Genomic DNA, 17,682 nt, shown 5'->3' with positions numbered 1-17,682 from the left:
TAAACCAAGAAATCAATCAACCATGCCAACATGTATCTGATGAATTGGATGATGTGGAGTGAGAGAAGGTATGTACTATGCCTAGGCATTGGAATATCCAGGTATTAGGGGTCTCCAACTTGACAACTTTAAGATATGGCTGGCTGAGGAATTCTGGGAGTTGAAGTCCACAAGTCTTCAAGTTGTCAAATTGGAGATCCCTGGGTTAGATAATAGGAGATTAAAGGATGGGAGGGATAAACAGCACAACTGGAGTTGTTGATTTAGAACTGCCCATATGGATTGTGAAACTTCTTGAAAGAAGCTGATATATCCCAATTCAAAGAAAAATGTTGAGTATTCTGTGTTTTCAGAGGCACCATGAGGTAACATATAAATAACATCTTATTTAAGACCTTTCAGAAGTATTGCTAAAATGTATTCTATTACTGGATTAATAATGGTATATGAAAATCCCCAAAACAAGAATAATTTCAATATTCTAAAACTCTTAAAATGATAGCTGTGAACCTGCCTTACTGTTTCAGCCATCCTAAGAGAATATGAACTACAATGTTTCTCACAACTTTTGTACTGCAGATTCTAAGTGAGAAGAAGCATTGCTGAAGAATGTTTTCTCAGGTAAGGCTGCGAAGGAATACTGTGGCAGTGGTATGTAACCAGTTAAGCAGAAAAAGAGGCCTTCCATTTTTGCAGTTCAATACTAAGGAGAAGCTTTGCAAGGGAAAGAGGGACTCAGAAAAGGGGAATGTCTTTTAGAGAACTCATGTTGCTTTATTTATTAACCTTGCCTGCAAAGGTGTTTACATACTTCTCAGTGCTGAATTCTGGAAACAATCAGATTCTACAAATTGTGCCAATTCTTTTCACATAAAAAATGCCACTTTTCCCAAAAGTCAGGACTTTTTGATTGTTGTTGCACAAAAGAAAACCAGTCCTCTATTTGGGGAGTTTCTTAATTTTTTTTCTGGGAACTCCACTGGGTATATATAACTCATTCTGATATTTTTCTTTTCTTTTCTTTTTTTTTGAGGTTCCTCCATGATAAAAATATCTGCTGTTCGCCTTTCTTCTAAACCACTTGCTTTAGTATAAGCATCTCAGCCTTTGATAGCTTCTGGTAGGAAACTGAAAGGATGCACCTGAATCTTCCTCCTGATTTTTTTTACCATGCTCCAGCTGTGGAAAGCTCCCCCCAAAGAAAACCTTGAACTTTTCAATGCACTTTGTTTAAAAAGTCAATGGAAAACATATGCTGGCTGGCAGAAAACCAAAGCTGAGAAAATAACTGTTTGATCACAAGCATCACAATTCAAATAATATTGTAAGAGTTACCCTGTGCTAAAATGGATGGCCAATAAACTGGAGAAATAAATTAATAAATAATCTGACCAGCAAAATGGCAGTATGCTTGATTTATTAAAAAAAAAAAAAAAGTCTGATCTGGAAACTTTCCTTAAATCCCACCACATTCAACCCATTACAGTTTCTTAGATTTTTTAAAAGATTTTTTATTGGTTAAAAATAATGAACAAACATAGATACAACAATACAACATACAAAACATATAAACATAAATCAAGTCTTACGACTCCTTTTTCCAATTTGTCACATTGGTAGATTATATTTATATTCTTATCTAGACCTCTATATTTACGTATAAGACAATATCATAAATTCCATATTAAATTAACTATCTTTCTTAATTGGTACCCAATTATTGTCTATGAATTTTGACCTCTGTTTTGTGTCCCTATTTTTGTAGTTTATTAGATTTTTACTTTGCTTTTTGTATCATGGAAGTCAATGCTATCTCTTCTTTTTCCCCCTCATCACAACCCTCATGTAACTGATTTACCTGAAAGAAAGGGAAAATCACCCTGGAATTTCCAGGGCTGAAGATGGACTGAAACCAGAGTCCTCCCTGTCCAATGCCTTAACTAATAACTATGACACTATAGTGTCTTTTCTTACAGCCTATTGAAAATTGCAAAAACTCATCAAAAGATGAATAACAGAATAACAGAGTTGGAAGGAACCTGGGAGTTCTTTTAGTCCAACCCCCTGCTCAGGCAGGAAACCCTATACTTTATTTAACTATACCATTGCAAACAAATGGTTGTCCAATCTCTTCTTTAAAACTTCCAGTGTTGTTCCCATTGATGAAAACTGGAAAGGTCAGAATTTATATACTTGAGCTGAAAATGTATTATATGGCCTCCTAATAGGTCTCAATACATCTCACTGAATTCAGTAAAACATCTGACCAAACCTATAGAAGATGTTGTAGTTTAGTTTGCCATTCTGTATATATTTAGCTGACAATAACTACTACTGAAATTTCAGGATTTTACTCTGTAATTACTGTATTTAAATTGATAATGAAGAAGGAGCTATTGGCTGCCCTTTTAAAAACCCATCAATCCTTACCTATATTCTTATTCTATTATTTCTTCTCACCTTCCCTTCCATACAAAATTACCCTCTGGGGAAAAAAAGTGGCTTTCTCTGTCACTTCACCTTATATATATAACTAAAACGTCTTTCCAGAACCTTCTTGAAACTTTAAAATAAAATACAATTGGGATAAAACTAGATGAGTTTCTGAGCTAGAATCATTATCAATATTGTGAAATGGGTTTCACAGGATAATATAATATAAAAGAAAAGAAACATTCTAGAACCGTGAAGGTGAACCTATGGCACACATGCCAGAGGTAGCACGCAGAGCCCTCTCTGTGGGCATACGTGCCATCGCCAGCTGATCTTCAGGTTTCTGGTGCTCCAGTGCACACAAAGACCAGCTGGCTGGCATACATGCATGGGCCGGAAACCTGAAGACCAGCTGGCTTGCGAAGCGCATGCGCACCGGCCAGATGGGCTATGGATTTCTGGCACTCCAGCATGTGCATTCTGGTTTGGGCACTCGGTGCGGAAAAGGTTCGCCATCAATGTTCTAGAAGCTAAATTCAAATTCTGCAAAAATTAAATCTTGCTTTGGAAACTCAAATTTATTTTGCCTATCTATCCCAGCAATCATCACAATACTGTTGTAAGACAGTGAAAATCAGTACATTGTAGATTAGGGGGAAAAGGCAGTTTCTGAAAGTAAGTTATTTATTTACTGAAGTAATATTTCTGAGAGTCTGAAATCACACTAAATTCAACCATTTTGTTCTCACCTAGGAATATTTTCTTTTGTTTATTTGAAAAGGAAAGTTTGTTCTCATGTCTTATTTTACCCAAACTAGTAATCAGGGTGCAAAGATTACAAATGAAACAACTTACAAGTTGCAAACACTTATAATTTTCTTTTTTATGCTTAATTAACAATAAAGATGCACCTGGATAGCAGGAATTCAGTCATCATAATGGAACAAATTAATGTCACATCTGATTTATTATAACAATTCCAAGATAAAGACACCTCATGCTTGTAGATGTTTTGCTTGGCATACAGCCCACCTCTAAACAACATATGAGGTATATAATAATAATGTGTAGGCCATCCTTTCCTAAATATCCTATTTAAAATGTCCTAGAAATGTGTCGACAGAAGTCAATTACAGACTACAGAGTTTGATGCAGCAAAACATCATTCGGCCCCTCACACACACTCCCATCAAACCTCTTACGTAGCTGTATCAAATTAAATTACATTGCCTCTGGACAAAAGTGGCAAAACTATTTAATATTTAGGATGGATCCACATTACAAAAAAGTACACTAAGATTCTTTGTGGCCATTCCTAGAAATCCATGATGGAGATGCTTGAGAACAGGTGGCCTCTATCAATCTATGTGAAGGAGGTTTGGCATGCTAACTCTGAATTTATTGGGTAGGCTAACACAAGAATTATCTCAAAACTTGCTTCTGGAGGTAGTCCTAAAATTATCACACTTTTTACCTAACTTGACATTTCTATTGAACAGCACAGAAATTACTTACATTGTTTTGAGTATTGCAAGTAGACAGGTGCTCTTAACCATGAAGTTTTAAGGCTATTGAAACTGTAGAGAAGGATCTCCAAAGTTGTCCACCCAGTTACACAGTTGTTCCTGCCTGATTCAGTTTCTTACTTCTTTCAGAATTCATGATTAATACCAGGTTTTAATGTCAGAAACAAATTTTTATTTCCATAACTCACAAATGCAGCATCAAATATAGTTTCATTAGGAAGCAGACAAGGATAGCAATATATTTGTGTGGAAAGACAAATCCGCCTGCCACTTTCTATAGCTTTTCGTTCACAACTTCAGTCAATCTGATTTCTGCACCAATTTACAATTTCAGTTTATTTTATTTTTTTTTTAAAAAAAGGAAGCTTGAAAATGTATCTCCCCCTTTATTTTTTGTTTTATCAGATGGATGGACGGACGGATGAATGGATGGATGGTTGGATGGACGGACGGACAGACGGATGGACGGACGGACGGACGGACAGAAAGACAGATAAACAGACAGACAGACAGACAGATAGATGAAAGAAAAAGAGAGGTTTTAATTTAGTTAAGTAATTAGATCTAATTTTTTTCTTTGTTTTTCCTCCTAATTAATATACTTTTGTATTCATTTTTAAGTTGTATCATTAAACAATGCAAAAATGAAAATATAGCTACTTTGTGCTGTTTTATTAAGTGTGAATCAGGATGATTCATATTACAAAGTGAGCAAAATAATTCTTCAACATTAGGGTTTTTAACTGGTTAATTTTCCCAGCCCATTGGTTTTTCACTAACTGTCAGAATAGCTAATGTGATAGCTAAAATAGTATCATGGCTGTTTTACCTCCCTTCCCATCTAACAAAAAAAAAAAAAAAACCAAACCTTAAGTCACAGACAAGAGGACCTTCAGGACTAAATGAGTTATCAACTGGTGGATAATGCTGATTCTCTTTCTCTGGAGAGCTATAAACAGATGATCTAGTGAATTCTGTATTTACTGAGGGAATGGACTGGATAACTAAGGTAATTTCCACCTTTACATTCTGTGATGATAAATTGCTATACATCCTTCATTCCTCATACGTTTTTGCAGACGTAAAGTATTTCACCAAATTGCTACTACAAAGACTTTCCCACCCTGCATTATAAAGACAAAAAAAAAAAAATGGTCTTAAATTGTACAATTACACAATCCAAAAATGGCTGACTCTTGCTATGTATATAAGCAAAGGAAGAAATGAAGCCACGTGCCGTCTGTCACAGGGGCAAATGTCTAAGTGACTGGACTCTATCCTGATCTAAAATTAGGCACTATACCTGATCCTTCAAAGTAAGCCCAAAAAAATCTGAATTAGAAAAATTCATCTCTTATCACAAAATCTATTTAAAAAGATGAATGATCCTGATGGAAAATGTCTATCAACATCAGAGAAACTTGAAGAATGTGTACCGTTTAGCATTTAGCATTGAGAAAACTGGTCACAAAAGAATGGAGAAAGAATATTGATGTTGATCTCAACGTCTTGTTTGTCTTAAGAATTTATAGACATAAAAGCTAACTTAGAAACTTGTTAGCTTAAGAGGTTAACATGCAGTTTGGCTTCTGTGGATAGTTCACAGGAAGGAACCATTTATCCATGGCTCTTTCTTATACACCATTCCGCTCTTAATATCTGTCATTCTGAACTTCACTCATTTACACTATGTTGTTGGTAAACTGAGTGGGAAGAAATCACAGAAATATCATTTTTAATTTCATGAAAGGGAGTGGCCTTGTGGATCTGAGTTTGGATTTTTGGGTTTTTTGGGGAGGGGGTGGCTCTTCTTTTCAGTCCACTGAAATGCTAGGGTAGGAAGGGATTAGTTTTGAACTTATCTTGTTTTTCATTTAAATAATTCAGTTTTGGGGTGATGCCTCAATGAACTCAAACAGACAGTAAACACCTGGTGGAAATTTCACAAGCTATAAATAGCAACAAAACTTTCTGAATTCCCTACCAAGCATGAATGCAGAGTGCAAATTGGTTCTCCTCTAAGAATGGAACGGGAGGGGACAGGAGAGGAGGGGAGGGAAGGGAAGGGGCATTCTTATGAAACAAAGACATGGAAAACTATTAAGATTTTTAGATACTGGAACTTGTGCTTCCAATATAAAAGGCATCCAGGTATTTGAAGCAAGTTTATCTCAGAAAGCATAACTAAATATTATATTAATGATGTTTCAAAGAGCCCATTCCAGATAAACTAGCCTCATAACAAATTCTTGAATAGTGAACGGGATTTTGGGATTGTAGAGTTTCAGGTCAGACACTTAGTTTATCTTGATGGCTTTGTTTAGCTTCATGGGATGCAACAATCCCACCAATCATGACCATGGTTTATGTCATACACTTTTTGCTGGTTTATGTCAAAAAATTCAATTTAGGAAAATGGATTTCCTTAATGATCACATGATTCACTTAATGACCATGTGATTTGCTTAACGATCACAGTGACTCACTTTACAACTGTCATAAAAATAATAATAAAATTGGATCAGGTCATGTAGAGACTTGTTTAACAAATGCAATGATTTCCAATCAAAATTCCAGATTCAATTATTATTATTTTTTATTTATTTATTTATATGCCGCCCTTCTCCGGAGACTCAGGGCGGCTTACAATGCGTTAAGCAATAGCCTTCATTCTTTTGTATATTTTATACAAAGTCAGCTTATTGCCCCCACAAACTGGGTCCTCATTTCACCTACCTTAGAAAGGATGGAAGGCTGAGTCAACCTTGAGCCTTGGAGAGATTCGAACCAGCAGAAATTGCAGGCAGCTGTGTTAATGACAGGGTGCACTAAACCACTGTACTATCAAGGCTCTATCAAGGCTGTACTATCAATTATGGTCATTAAATAAAGACTACTTGTAGTCTACTTATACAAGGAGAGTTGTGTAAAATCATATAGTGGTTTTAAAATCATATATATGGTTTTTGAACCATGTTTCTTCATGTATGTATGCTGCTCTCTGTATGTAACTTTGTATGTTATCCCTGGCCCTGTGTCTCTATATCTCTTTCTTTCCCTCTCCTATGGCTAAACATATGCTTAACAATTAAGTATCTTTAGAAAGGAAGTCTTGCCTTTAGGGTGCACTGCACTGAGTCTTGTGTTTAGTGCTATATATACTGAAAAGAGAAGCACTTCATTTATTTCTCAGCTATAGAATTATGTTTTATTAAAATAAGAGAAAAAGAAACAAAATCTGACTATGAATTTCAAATCACGGCCGCAATTAAAGGAAGGCCATGCCAGTGTAGTGAGTCAGGTTCCACGAACTTTTTCAGGTTTTTAATCCTTTCTATAATTTCTATAGTTGCTTGCTGAGTGAACCTCTGCAGAAAAATATCAGCTGAGTTTGCTATATCACCCCACACCTGCACCCTACTTTCATTTTTTAAAAAATATATTTTATTAATTTTTTTCAGTTGCACCTCACTTTCTAACTCAGCAGGACAGTACACAAGATCTAATTTTCTGACTAGAAAAACACGGCATTTCCTTTCCTAGCTCAACCACACGTCTTCTAAGGCAAGGGTGGCTAGAACCTCAGCCTCAAAAGCCTAAGTGTACTTTGGGCTGATTTTCCCACCTTCTTTGCTCCTCTTTCCTGCCCGTAAAACACCACCATCACCACACCAGTTAATTTAAAAGTCTGAAGAAGGAACATTTATGCTGCAGTTATTTTTCCTTTTTTGCATGCATCAATGATTTCAAATTCCCACGTAGAAAAGACATGTCTTTAAAGAAGTTATTTGAAAAATCCACAGAGGTATTTTGACCTTTTTTAATGAAGACATAAAAATTGTCTTCATTTTTCTTTATGAGAATAAGTGACTTCTGTGCCCATTGTTGTTTATCTCTTCCACATAGTTTTTTCTATATATTTTTTTCTTTTTTAAAAAAAAGCCATTTCAGATGCCCAGGCTTTCTTTATCTTATCACTATGCTTCCTTCAAAGGTCTGTGGGAGTCCTATGTAATATCAAATAAAGCTTGCAATACTCCTTGACACAAACTTTGGCATGGTTTCAATGTCACTCGTTGCTGGGGGTGGGCGGGAGCAAGTGGTGTAGTAATGTTGGAGAAAGAAATGTATTTCTATGCACAGGCAAGATATCCCCATGAATCTCTTACTTTTGGGAGTGGGCTTCACACAAACATGGAGCTGTCCTTATTTCTCTGTCTGTCAGTAGATACAAGATGCTAGTCCCAAAATGCTTTTTTTTTCAGGAGGCAACTGGACATTCTTATTTTTCCTTTTGAAGACATTTTGCTTCTCATCCAAGAAGCTTCTTTAGCTCTGACAGGATAGTGGGAGATGGAAGAGCCTGTCAGAGCTGAAGAAACTTCTTCAATGAGAAGCGATACATCTCCAAAAGGAAAAACAAGGAAGCTCCTGGATAAAAAGCTCCTTTGGGACAACCATGACCTGGATGACTGAGAATCTCTATAGACTCATACAAGATGCTGCTTATCTGTCAGCAGAGTACAAATATGGTCTATTTATACAAGCAGGTGTTAATATGAGGAGAATTTGCATACAAGTTTCTCAGTTGCAACTTCTGTGCAAAGGATTAGGACTTTTAAAGAAGAGATTGGACAACAATTGTCTGAAATGGGACAGTGTTTCCCCCTTGGAATAGTAGACATCTAAGGTCCCTTCCAATTATCACCAATGGCCTCTCTCCCATTACAACCATATTTATTTTATTTACTTTTCAAGACTTAATAGCCACTTAATCAAAACTTCTAACTTCCAACTGGACGGCATTTTCTCAGAGGTATAGTATTGAATGAGCAACATGCTAGAAATGGCCTTGTTGAAAATCTATATTGAACAATGCCAACAATAGTGATGACCAATCCCTTTTCTGTTTTTATTTTTCATTCTTCACCATATGCACTGCTAAGGAGGTTTCAGAAGACTCTGGCCAAAAAAATTAATTTTTAATTAGCAACACAAAATTAAGCTTAAACCATTGCTTACAGGAATGGCTATGAACAATAGTGGTATGGAAAACGTAGGACTGATGTGAAAACCTAGACTTCAAAAGTCTAGGAAAAGGAGCAAAAATATATTATCTTTGCAAAGATGACATATTTTTGCTAGTTTTCCTAGATTCTTGAAGTTTGGTTGGTCAGGATACAAAGGGCTAGAGGGGAAGGGAATTTGAATTTTGGGACTTCCAGAATCAGTTTTGATTAAGTGGCTATTAAGACTTGAAAAGTAAATAAAATAAATATGGTTATAATGGGGGAGAAACCATTAGTGGTAATTGGAAAAATACATATTTGAAAATGATCACCCTTAGTATACACAACATGCTAAGCAAGAGAAAAATGAACTTCAGTAGTTTGTGCTTTGACATATTGTAAGAATCCAGGTATTGCCATTTAATTGCCATTTATATAACCAAGACACCAGGGGTGAAATGCAGCAGGTTCTGACAGGTTCCGGAGGACCGGTAGCTGAAATTTTGAGCAGTTCGGAGAACCGGCAAACACCACCTCTGGTGGCTGGCCCCAGAGTGGGGTGGGAATGGAGATTTTGCAGTATCCTTCCCCTCCCACCAAGCCACACCACATCCACCAAGCTACGCCCACAGAACCAGTAGTAAAAAAAAATGGATTTCACCACTGCAAGACACATTGTAAGCCATGATATATTTCATATGTTATACAAACACAAAGAGAACTGTTAGAGTGACTTAGACACCTTTAAGTGGTGTTTGAACACCTTTGAGTGGTGTTTAAGTGATTATAATGGGGTAGGGAGAAATTTCCAGTAGCAGTAGCCAGGAATTTTTCTTCTCTGGAAGAAGCATAAAAAATGCCAGATGCATGATAAGTTCAAACCTGACTGTCTTCTTCTTTTTATTTGAATAGGCTACTTCTCTTCAGTGTGAAGTGTGCAAAATAGAATATATTAAACACATAAAATTGGTCCTTCTCCCTCCCTACCCCCCCGCTTTTTTTTTTTTTTTTTGGCTTAAACTGAAGTCTCTGCAGTGCAGGGAAATAAAGAGGAAGTTCGTGACCTTTTCCTTTTTATCTCCCTTGTTGCTTATCACTTTTCTTTTTTTGAAGCATAGACAGTTACTGTTCTGCTAATTCTACAAGAGATAAAGACAACGTTCCGAGCTAAATTCTGTTGGTGAAAAAAAATGAGTCGATTTGCCCTCTGACTCCTTCCAAACTTGTAACTTTTCTACCTGGAGAGGCCTTTTTTTCTCTGTTAGGATACCCATTTCAATATAAAGCTGCAGTTAATGGCAATTTTGCAAGAACAAATTAGATTGTAACCCAGGAGTCAAGATTTGACCATCTCCTGCTTTTGCCACCCATGTAGTACCTGCCTTCCTTCAACAAATCTTTGTCCTGTGTCTGTTACTCCACAGTATCTGTGGATATCTGTGAAGATACTCCACAGTATCTTCTTAATCCTCACTCCCATCCCCAATTCCCCGCAAACATTGTTCTATGTGCCTTAAAAGCCCAGCAGACACATTCGGGTTATGGAAGACATTGCTGTATTGATGTCTTCATGATGATGCTATTAAAGAGCCTTGATAGTACAGTGGTCTAAAGCACCCTGTTATTAAGACCAGCTGCCTGCAATTACTGCAGGTTCGAATCTCGCCAGGCTCAAGGTTGACTCAGCCTTCCATTGTTTCTAAGGTAGGTGAAATGAGGACCCAGTTTGTGGGGGCAATAAGCTGACTTTGTATAAATGTACAAAAGGATGAAGGCTATTGCTTAGCGCATTGTAAGCTGCCCTGAGTCTCCGGAGAAGGGCGGCATATAAATCAAATTAAAAAAAAAAAAAGGTAGTCCTCAATTTACAACAGTTCATTGTACAAAGTTACAACGGCACTGAAAAAGTGACTTAGGATCATTTTTCACATTTATGACCCCATGATCATATGATCAAACGTCAGTTGCTTGGCAACTGACTCATACTTATGACTGTTGCTGTTTCCCAAGGTCATGGGATCCCCTTTTGTAATATTTTGACAAGCACAATCAATAGGGAAGCCAGATTCACTTAACAGCCATGTTACTAACTTATCAGTTGTGGTGATTCACTTAGCAACTGTGGCAAGAAAGGTTGTAAAATGGGGCAAATGTCACTTAACAAATGTCTCACTTAACAACAGAAATTTTGGACTCAATAGTGGTCGTAAGTCGAGGACTACCTGTACAAACAATAGAGTTCTGGTACTTTATTTATTTAATTTATATAAATATATATGGGTTTATAGGGTTTATAAATACTCCCCACCAGTATTTATAGAGAGACGGCAGCTCCGACCACGCTTTGCTTGCACAGGCATGAAGCCGAAGGCACCAGCCTGAAGAGGACGAGTGGGACCTTGTCGAAACGTCATCAAGATACGCTCAATCTTGATGACGGTCTCTCTTGATTTTATGATTGTATGGTTGGTTTTAAATTTTGATATGGATTTTAAATTGATAAATTTTAAACTATGGGCCAAATTTAATTATTTTAAATCTATTTTTAATCGTACTTTATGTATAAATGTTTTTATTTTGGCTGTTCACCGCCCTGAGTCTGAAAGGAGAAGGGCGGTATAGAAATTCGAATAATAAATAAATAAATAAATAAATCTTACATGGGAAAAGACTCGAATACGCCAAGACTTGCATATATATGCAAGCCTCCTTAGTCTCCCAATGGGCAGCAGATTGCTTGCTGGCTGCCTGAAGAAAAAAAGTCTAGAAACTAGTGGATTGTGATTTCACTGAACTAGGGCTGCATAAAAATCTTGGTTTACATAGGAAGAACCTGGCTAAAGAGAAATACATACATACATACATACATACATAGTGTTTTTCTATCGAGACACCTGGTCTAAATATATATGTCACATTCTATTTACCAAATTATGAATTTTAGTAGTATAACTTCTACTTTACCTTCTCTCTCTCTTCCATTAGTTGAATTATATTCTTTCTCATCTTCACTGGTCTGTATGTTTTCTGTTTCATGGTATGTGTTAGGACCTTCATCATTCAAAATATCCCGTAAACCTGATACAGTTTTAATGAAAAGAAGACAAAGACAAATGATGAGGAAGATGATGAATCACCGTAGCAGGAATTTTAATGAGGTTTAAGACATTTAGGCTATTCTTTAGGTAATAGGTACTTTAAGTATTGGATAATACAGCATAGACTTAGTAGTAAGCAGTAAGGTAGGAAGATAAATAAGTTTGTTAAGTTTTATATATAATAAAATGTAATATATAATAATATAATAAAAGCTTCCCACAGGGAAAGTTGTTGCTGGTCTGTACCATTGTCCAAAAGGGCACTGTCACAAGAAGGTAAGAAGCTTTTTTAAGGAAGGAAATGAATAGAGTTTAATGGCCCAAACCTCCGTGTTCTGTTTGTTCTTGACAACGGCTGAGGTCCAGGCCAGCTTGGGAATCTAGAATAGGCAAACACAAACAAAGTCTTTGTAAACCTTGATTGTACAGTGGTCTAAGCACCCTGTTATTAACACAGCTGCCTGCAATTTACAGCTGTCTGAAATTTACTGCTGGTTCGAATCTCTCCAAGGCTCAAGGTTGACTCAGCCTTCCATCCTTTCTAAGGTAGGTGAAATGAGGACCCAGTTTGTGGGGGCAATAAGCTGACTTTGTATAAATATACAAAAGGATGAAGGCTATTGCTTAACGCATTGTAAGCTGCCCTGAGTCTCCGGAGAAGGGTAGCATATAAATCAAATTAAAAAAACAAAACAAAACTCTGTACTGTATCACTTCAGTAATGCAAGCGGATATGGATTACATGGGCTCAGAACTGTGTTCTTATTTTGAAAACGTTAGAGCCCCTTTCCAAAGTGACAGCTCTGAAAGAAATCTATACAAGTCTTGTAATACCTGCAGTGGAATTCATGTAATAACTAAATATATTCCCAGACTTCCAAGTGCAAATACATTATCAGAAGAGAACACAGAAAATTCACTACTAAAGCAATGCATGTAATTCCTGGGTAGATTCTGATGCAAAATTTACAAGCTGAGCCTAATGCACCCTGTTATTAAGACTAGCTGCCTGCAATTACTGCAGGTTCGAATCTCGCCAGGCTCAAGGTTGACTCAGCCTTCCATCCTTTCTATGGTAGGTAAATTGAGGACCCAGTTTATGGGGGCAATAAGCTGACTTTGTATAAATATACAAAAGGATGAAGGCGATTGCTTAGCACATTGTAAGCTGCCCTGAGTTTCCGGAGAAGGACGGCATATAAATTAAAAAGCAAAAAGCAAAGCAAAAAATGCCAAAAATTCCATTTGCATTTTTATTGCATGGTCATGGCTACATTCTGACTTCTTTGACATCATCTGTGAATGTCCCTGAAATTTACTTAGGACAGAGTTGGACAATCTGTACCCCATGCCACATATGTACCTCAGTACAAGATCATATTGAAGTTTCGGGTCAAATTACTCAATTGCCACTTTTTCCTTTTTGGGGAAAAAATTAGGAATGGAAATGAAAGACCTCTGAGAGGTGCACCATTTCCATCCCAACCCCGAATCCAACCCAGGCATGAAAGAAAAGGCTTCTACTCCATCCAGTGCTCCTCAACTGCTCATCCATTTCCCATCTGTAACATAGGCCAGTAACATGGCCTGGTGATTTTCACAGGCTCTTTTCCTTGCATTGACTGGTCTGTTCATCGCAAAACTGATCAACTGCCTTTGAGGAAGATTAATCAAATTTTCTTCTTTTAAAGGTGATATTACAGTCTCCCTTTTTAAGTTAATTTCTTCCTTTCACTCCACTTTTTATCACCTTATCAAAGAATCTGAAAAATCTTAAAATCTTCCTCCTGGCTGTTACATAACTGCGAAATTTAGTTCATTTGAAGCAGCAGGAAAGTGTTAACCGCTTCCCTTGCATTACCACTAAGGTTTATGGAACATACATGGGGCCTCTGCAACCTCTGAGTATACAAACTTCGATAACTGAAGACCTTTCCAAACCATTATCAAAACACTGCTTTTATTTCCCTAAGAAAACCAAGTACTTTTGGGTGGGGGGGGGGGGAGATACAGAATTAGGAATACATTATTAACATGGAATAGATTGAGCGAAGGGAATTTAGCCCAATTTCTTGCCCCACGTTCTTCACTATTTGTGAGAAAAATGGACTGTAGCTTAAACTGTAACATTTTAATTGTTCCTGTTTCAAGATTATTTTTAAAATCTATATTCATCAGATATCACTGAAAAAATAGGTACCTAATAAATCTGTACAATATTCATCAGATATTACTTTAAAAAATAGGTACCTAATACTGTGGAATTCTAGAAAAAAAATCACTACGATAGTACTTTTGTTCATCTCCATATCACTTCAAATATACTTATGTATACCAGGATATGCAATACTTGCCAAATAACAATAACAGAAATGCATTTGAAAAAATTTTTTTACATAATGTTTGAAACTGGAAGGTCAAGTAAAGCCAACCAGGTCTTGAGCTATAAGTCAGAAGCCAATGGCCACTCATCGCTACCTTCCTCAACAGTTGTTTCTCACATGTAAACTATGGATAGATGCCATTAGCCTTACTTGAGTGAGAAACCCAAAGAACGTACTTGCTGAAGCACTATTGAAAGCAACGTGCAGGTCAGCAGCATAACACAAAAGAAGGGGACTATCTCTAAACATGTAGTAGTTTCTTTTTTCTCTTAATTATGCATTGAGACGCTCTCATCCCATGTGAGAAAATAAGGAGTTTCAAAACAACGCTTTCAAGGAGAGCTTGAATCTTTTGTTTTTGAAGTTAAGCAAAGTCACATCTTATTTATTTTTCTCCTTTTCTTTAATACTTGCAGAATTTAGCTAATGATAATCAAGTTTAGCAACATGGTGTTCCATTGTCGCCAAAACAATACATAATTTTCATTTTTTCATATTTTAAAAAAACATTTATATACTTTCTCACAGTTCTGATGTCTGAGAGGATTGCCTCCCTAAATTGTACATTCCTGCAGAATAAATAAACAACAGGTACACACCCTACTCCAACAATCTACCCCGCAAGGACTTCTGAAGCAAGGAGTTCTTGCAAATTGACCATAACAGCTTTCTTTTTTTACAAGTAAAGGGGAAAAAAGCTAATAATGTTTGATATCAAAAATGAAAGTGACTTGTTATAGAACAGCTGCAGCTTAAGCACATGTAACAAACTCAGTTATCTGAGAATTGAGATTGTATTGAAAGAGGACGTATTGGGAGAGGGTTGTCATAGAAGGGAAAGGAAAAACTGAATTTTAGGTCAATGGTTTTTGGATGTATGTACCCAATGATCAGTATGCATAGCTGCTCCATCCACTCACTTCTGAGGTAAATTATAGAGAGTTGGAGAGAGAACTAAAATGAAGGCTGAAAACTGTCAGTGTTAGCAACTTTCACTCATAGAGTTTTTAAATAGGGCCTGGTGACCTCAAACTTTCTCTGGGACAAAAAGAAAAGGGTGGGGGGAGAGAAACAGACATAAACTTCAGGGAGAGATCTTACTAAGATTTATTCCCAAGAAGAACAAATAAATGGAGGACTTGCCCAAGAAATAAGCAGACTAAAGACAACATTTAAGGTTTTTACTAATGCCTGCTAATTCATTTGATATGAAGAAAAACACTTAGTCCTAAAGCCTCACATTTGTAGGTTGTCCAAGATAACATTTTAAAGATCCATCGTTCATGTCTAGATGTCCATAGAAGGCAGGTATAGAAAGCATGCATTCACCAATGCAAACATATTTCCAATGTCAATTTAAGTCCCTTGTTTTCACCTTTAAGACCTGGAACAGACCTTATTAAACTATAAATTAGTTTTATATATGAAATAGCCAAATCTTTCTGTGATAATCATCTGGATATCCTTGGGCTGCAAATGCAGTCAGAAAAAGGCTGATGAAATATTTCATCATTGTTGAAGATTTAGGAAATGCAGTCTCTGAAGAATAATTAAAAGACCAGTATAGTATTTAAAATGAGGAAGGGGCAAATCATACACCTAAACCTCCCCCAATTTGCAGAGGCCAAGAAAACCTCTATGACAAGAACAGATCTATGGATAGTAACTCTTCATTCATAGGGAGAAGAAAGCTTTTCTTCTCCTTTTGGTTTGGAGAACCAAAAGGAATCAGACCTAGAATCTGGAAAACCCCCACTAAGGATATCATTAAGTATACCTCCTTCTTATGCTACCATTCCCAACTTTTTCTATTTAAAAAAATTAATAACCTTTTTTTATTAAGAATGGGGTTTTGGTTTTTGTTATTCACATTTGTATAGTAGAATATTTTAACTTCGCATTGCCCCAGGATTTTAATTGCTCTTTTTTCAGGAAAATAAAAATGGATCTAATCTTAGGGCATAATATATATTTGTATACCTTTGCCCGTAAAAAAGAAATAGGGAAGAGTTTGATAGAAAGATTTAAAAATTTGAGCGCCCTCCCTTTCCAAGGATCTCAGAAATCTTTTTTCTCCCAAACTTTTTCTCTTTTTTTCTCTTTCTTCTTTTGAAGCAAAGATAGCTTAGTCTTTGCATTAATATTTTGCATTATATTTGCCTATTTTCTTGCTCTGCAATAATCATCTTTGGCTTTTGGCTAGTCTAAAATATCACAGTTTGGGATAGGGCAATGAAGCAACATTAAAAATATTAGGCCACATTTTTGAGAAAATCTAAATCTTCAATTTCAAAGAAAAAATATAAACCATGTTGGACTAAATAAAATAGAAAGAATGCAACTGGAAAATAAATGATTTTGCTTCTGACATTAGGAAGAAAATCAAAGACACCTGCCTCATTTGTATTATGTTGATCCGAAAAGTATATTTTAAACTGAATGCAATCTGAAAAAAGCAGTGTAGTGGTATTTTACATTTATACACAGGCATATAAATAGCATACATATTAAATCCTACTGCTCGGTTCGCAGGTTTGCATATTCCTCTCTCAAACGGAACACATAGACATAAAAAGTATATTTGTTTTGATGTGTTAGTACCAACTCACTAGATGCAGAGACTTTTTAAAGGTGTAGCACACTTTAAAAACTGTTTTGGCACCATGCAAACATTGTTGCTAGAACCAAATCATGTTGACTGAGAGGAATTCCCCACTGATTTCAAAGAAGCTTTCTTTTAAATAAGCACATGAAATTTCACTTTTGTGACACATAAATTTTTTAGAGCACAAATTCACTTGATAGATGGGATCTCTTAATATCATTTATGGAATTATAGTGAAGAGTTCAACCTGCTATGCTGGATATAGAAATTCACAATTTACCTGTTTGGTTTTTTTTGTCTTGGAATCCAAAACTCTTAACGCTGGCAGATAACATTTATGACAGGTAACTGATTCTGATTATCTTGATTGCAGCAACATTTTAAACTTTCAGATTAAAATGTTTAAAATATGCAATATTTTTACAATTTTATATCTGAATTTATATCCTAATATAACAAATAATGAGGAAAATGGGAATTGTATAGTAATTGTGCGAGCAGCCAGATCCTATTCAATATATACTTACTTGTGGAAGGATTATGATATTTAATTTAATAAACTAATATTGAGGTAATAGTTTAACTAAATTCCTTCTAAAGGTTCTAACCTATGACAAATATTTTCTG

At 36.1% G+C, this 17,682-nt stretch overlaps 1 protein-coding gene across 1 annotated transcript in view; it reads right to left on the bottom strand.

Moving 5' to 3' along the window:
• IKZF3 (IKAROS family zinc finger 3) overlaps nucleotides 1-17,682 on the bottom strand; it is a 47,984-nt gene that overhangs the window by 28,687 nt on the left and 1,615 nt on the right. Inside the window, exons 3-4 of the mRNA XM_034415817.3 lie at nucleotides 12,393-12,446; nucleotides 11,933-12,046 (exon numbers count right to left, since the gene is read on the bottom strand). Coding sequence (XP_034271708.1) covers nucleotides 11,933-12,046; nucleotides 12,393-12,446 — 168 coding nt within the window. The remainder of the gene's footprint in view (nucleotides 1-11,932; nucleotides 12,047-12,392; nucleotides 12,447-17,682) is intronic.

This window comes from Pantherophis guttatus, chromosome 4 (assembly GCF_059756535.1).
Source record: "Pantherophis guttatus breed Tessera chromosome 4, ASM5975653v1, whole genome shotgun sequence".
In the NCBI taxonomy this organism is placed as follows: domain Eukaryota; kingdom Metazoa; phylum Chordata; class Lepidosauria; order Squamata; family Colubridae; genus Pantherophis; species Pantherophis guttatus.
Note: the sequence above shows the minus strand (reverse complement) of the source record. Positions and strands in the feature narration are given on the sequence as shown.